The sequence below is a fragment of the Arctopsyche grandis genome, chromosome 6 (genome assembly GCF_051622035.1).
Source record: "Arctopsyche grandis isolate Sample6627 chromosome 6, ASM5162203v2, whole genome shotgun sequence".
Taxonomy (NCBI): domain Eukaryota; kingdom Metazoa; phylum Arthropoda; class Insecta; order Trichoptera; family Hydropsychidae; genus Arctopsyche; species Arctopsyche grandis.
Window position 1 is genome coordinate 3300490 of NC_135360.1, and position 4274 is coordinate 3304763.

At 38.7% G+C, this 4274-nt stretch overlaps 1 protein-coding gene across 1 annotated transcript; it reads left to right on the forward strand.

Annotated features, from left to right (window-relative positions):
• The first annotated feature begins 240 nt into the window (after positions 1 to 240).
• On the forward strand, positions 241 to 3939 carry LOC143913547 (uncharacterized). The gene is made up of 3 exons (XM_077433412.1): positions 241 to 640; positions 713 to 946; positions 1068 to 3939. The coding sequence occupies exons 1-3, from the start codon at positions 440 to 442 to the stop codon at positions 1938 to 1940; spliced, it is 1308 nt and encodes a 435-aa protein (XP_077289538.1). The 5' UTR covers positions 241 to 439; the 3' UTR covers positions 1941 to 3939.
• The last annotated feature ends 335 nt before the right edge of the window (positions 3940 to 4274 follow it).

Here is a 4274-nt window from a genome sequence, read left to right on the forward strand (position 1 = left end):
TTTGGCTGGCATACTCAAGATGGCTTATCGTCGAATATTATTTTTATTCGATTCAAATAATATTTAATAAAAAAAATGAATGAATGTGTACTATTGGATTAGCCATGTTTAAGCTGTTTATATTAAAAATACCGAGCGAAGCCGGGTAAAACCACGAGTAATAAATAAGTATATAGATTGTTAGTAAGAAATTGCCGATGGCCATGCTTGGGGGTGTTTCGGCCGCACCTGTCAGCTGTCAGTTTACACTACGAAATACAACGGTCTCCCATTCAGCGAATATCCCTTTGATTGTACAACGATCCTTAATCTTTCACCCCTTCAAATACCGTCTCCTTGTCAAAAATACACTAAGTTCGACGTCCAGCAACATCGTCCTAGCGCTGACTGAATTGCTTTCGAGTTATTTTTATTAATTACTTAATATCTATGATTGGAAATGTTTGTATATATGCCACCTGATGTCCGCTGTCCACTATCACCTCTCCATTCTCGAGACGTTTGTGTTTCTCCCGTCCAAGTAGCGATGGAGTGCAGACTTTGCCTGTGCTCTGCCCCGCCGGAGGCTTTCGTCTCCATCCATGGTGATCCTCATTCACCGCATTTGGTGCAGCGCATTTGGACCGGCTGTCGGCTGCGGGTCAGTTATACTAACTCATTGCTTTGCTAACTCGTTAGTCCTCACAATTGTCACTCCCTTTCTCATTTGCAGGTTAGAAAAGATGACAAACTGCCAGATATGATATGCCTTTCGTGTGTCAACAATGTGGAATTGCTCGACAGATTTCGAAACACTTGTCTTCGGAGTGATGAAAGATCGAGGATAAGATCAGACGAGTCTTTGAAAGTCAAGCCAGAGGAAGCTTTGCTAGATGATTTAATATGGGAGGATGAGTCGGGTGCTAATTTGCCATCGAACATATCTAATTTACCAGACAACGGCGAGGTAAGTAAATGGGATTCGAGTGCCTTAGAACGATTCCAAGAAAAATATTCAATTAAATGAAAAAAAATCACATTCACAAAATTCACAATTAAAATTGTATAATGGTTGTTTTATTTTGTAGATAAATGGAGGGAAAATTACCTCAGCTGATGAAATGATAGATACCATTGACAATCCAGCGGATGAATCACCATTACGAAGAACCCTAGATGCGATGCATAATTGCAACATTTGTTCAAAGTCGTTCAACAGGAAAAAAAGTCATGATGCACACGTGTATATTCATACTAAGGCAAAGTCACACAAATGTGACATTTGTTCAAAATCATTCTCTTATCAATATTTACTTTTAAGGCATTTGAAGTCTCACACTGGGGGCAAGCCACATGCATGTAGTATTTGTTTAGAGTCGTTCGTAACAAAATCTTCCCTCGGTATACACATGTGTATTCACACGGGGGTAAAGCCACACACATGTGACATTTGTTTAAAATCATTCGCTCAAAAAAATGACCTTATGGGACATATGAAAATCCACTCTGGAAACAAACCGTTCAAATGTGATATTTGTTCGAATGCATTTGCTACAAAATTTTACATTGCGATACATATGAAAATCCACTCTGGAAAAAAACCATTCAAATGTCATATTTGTTCGGCTGCATTTGCCGATAGATCTTACCTTAAGAGACATTTGAGTCGCCACTCTGGAGAAAAACCGTTCAAATGTGGTTTTTGTTCAAATGCATTTGCTGATAGATCTAACCTTAAGAGACATTTGAGTCGCCACTCTGGCGAAAAACCGTTCAAATGTCATATTTGTCAGAGTGCGTTTGCTAAAAAGTTTTACATTGACAGACATATGAAAATCCACTCTGGAGAGAAACCGTTCAAATGTGATGTTTGTTCAAATGCATTTGTTGATAGATCTCACCTTAAGAGACACATGAGTCGCCATTCTGAAGAAAAACCGTTCAAATGTGATACTATTTGAAAATATGACTTCGGTGTGCACATATAAAAGGCCGGCCTTTTGAACGTGGTTGACGTGCGTCGTTCTGTCTATACTTATTAATTATTAATTAGTATGTCGCGCTTCGAAGCGATATATAAATTGTGTGGTGCGATTACCGATGACCTGTCTGGGAAAACTAATATCCTCTCAAACTCAAAAAAGGCTGATTTGATGGAGGCCACCTCTCAAATAGCCATGTTGGCGCGAGCTGAAGAGGAATCCTCGCGGGCGCCTGACTCTCCCAATCTGTTGTCCAACCTCAAGCATGCAGTGGACCAGCTCACCAAGGATTCCCGTGAACTAAAGCTGTTCATTGCCGATTCTTTCAGTTCTCTGGCTGCTCAAATTGAGGCTGGAAAGATTGCAACAATACCACCATCTGTCTCTGCACTCTCTCCGCCCCCTTCTACACCTGCTTTGCCTCTTGCATCCAATCAGCGCAATACTTCGTCAACCAATAGCCGGCCAAGACGTAGTAAACAACGATATCAGCTGTCAAACGCTGCTTCATCGACCCGTTCGGACTCAGCCATTGTTTCGGCTGTTGCCTCTGCTTCCGTCTCTACTGCAGCTATCACTGGTGATACAGTTGGTTCTTTGGCGCCGTTACGACCCTCGCAGCCATCGCTACCACGCTCAGAACCTGTATCTGTTCCTGCTTCAGTGCCATCCACTCACGAAGTCGACCACCCTTCTACTGATCCTTTGGCGACATCTCAACCCTTGCGGCCCTCGCTACCTCGTTCTACTAGACCGTTTATGCGTGGTTCAGGAGCACCACATGCCAATCTTCAGGTGACGAAAATTAGAAAATACCTACATATTTTCCACCTAACGAACGATTGTACTGTGGAAGCAGTTAAGGAATATGTATCAAAAAAACTGGGCCATGATAACGTTTCAGTAGATCAATTACGAAAGACTTCTTTTAGTACATCTTTTAAAATTACAGTGGATGTGGATAATTTTAAATTAATTAATGTGTCCGAATTTTGGCCAGAGGGAACCGGTATAAGGGAGTGGTTTTTTCGGAGAAGTACAAAGATGCCCACGTCCTCTTCCGAGAAAGTCTCAATTGATCGGCAATAATATAAGCACATCCATTTTTTATCAAAATGTACGAGGCCTTAAGTCTAAACTGGATGAATTAGGTTCTAACTCGGCTATACAATGTGCTGATATCCTGGTACTAACGGAAACCTGGCTTGACGACTCTGTGCATAATGCGGAATTGCTGGACGGAACTTACTCAATCTTCCGCAAGGACAGACCTACGAGAGGTGGAGGAGTTTTGTTAGCAGTGAAACGCAACAAGTATGTTACAATAGAGAGACTTGATCGTTTAGAGAAAGGAAGTGAATGTGTGTGGCTTAAGTTGAAACTGTATTGTATTCCATTCTTATTATATATATATGTGTTGTTTACTTTCCGCCTAGATCAACGCCTGAATCTTATAGGGATTTTTTTAATTTGATTGTCTCAAATGTTTTAGATTTATCCAAGGGGCGTGTAATTTTGATTGGGGATTTTAATTTAATCTCCTCGAACTGTTCGAGTGAGGATCTTAATTTTGTTTTATCTTTGTTAGATTTAAGTCAAATCAATTTTATTAAAAACAATTATAATGGTTCTATTTTAGATTTAATCTTCACTAATATTGATTGTGTTAATATATCTGTATCAAGAGCGTCTAATCCTTTAGTTACAGAGGATATTTATCATCCAGCACTTGATGTTGATATTATTTTTAATTCAGCTAAAGTTAATATTAATAATATGTTGTGTTCTGATGGAAAAATGATACCTGGATGGAAATTTGAATATGGAGATAAGCTGGTTAAATTAGGAAATAGTCTGGCCAATTGTAATTGGAATGAGTTGTATAAGTGTTGTGATGTAAATATAGCTGTTTCCACCTTCTATAATATTGTATATAATGAATGTAATGGCATTTTTAATAAAAAGAAATTTGCCCAGTTATCCAACGATTATAAGTATCCTAAATGGTTTTCAAAAGATTTAATTAAGATTATTCAAAGAAAAATTTACGTCCATAAAATTTGGAAAACAACGAAATGTTGCATAGCACGTGCTGATTTTGTATATCTGCGTAAATTAGTAAAATCAACTATGGATGAATGCCGTAAAAAATATATTTTAAATTGTGAAATTGCACTATCTAAGGAGCCGTCTGCTTTCTGGTCACTTATTAATTCTAAACGTTTTACTAAAAATATGCCTGGCACTATGATTTATGAAAACTGTGAGGTACATGGTTCCCAAAATATTGCTGATAAGTTTGGTGAACATTTT

Excerpts from the sequence above, each read along its gene's own strand:
- LOC143913547 (XM_077433412.1), top strand. The coding sequence starts at position 440 with ATGTTTGTATATATGCCACCTGATGTCCGCTGTCCACTATCACCTCTC. Across the intron at positions 641-712 it reads GGACCGGCTGTCGGCTGCGG|GTTAGAAAAGATGACAAACT; the intron begins GTCAGTTATACT and ends TCTCATTTGCAG. Across the intron at positions 947-1,067 it reads ATTTACCAGACAACGGCGAG|ATAAATGGAGGGAAAATTAC; the intron begins GTAAGTAAATGG and ends TTTATTTTGTAG.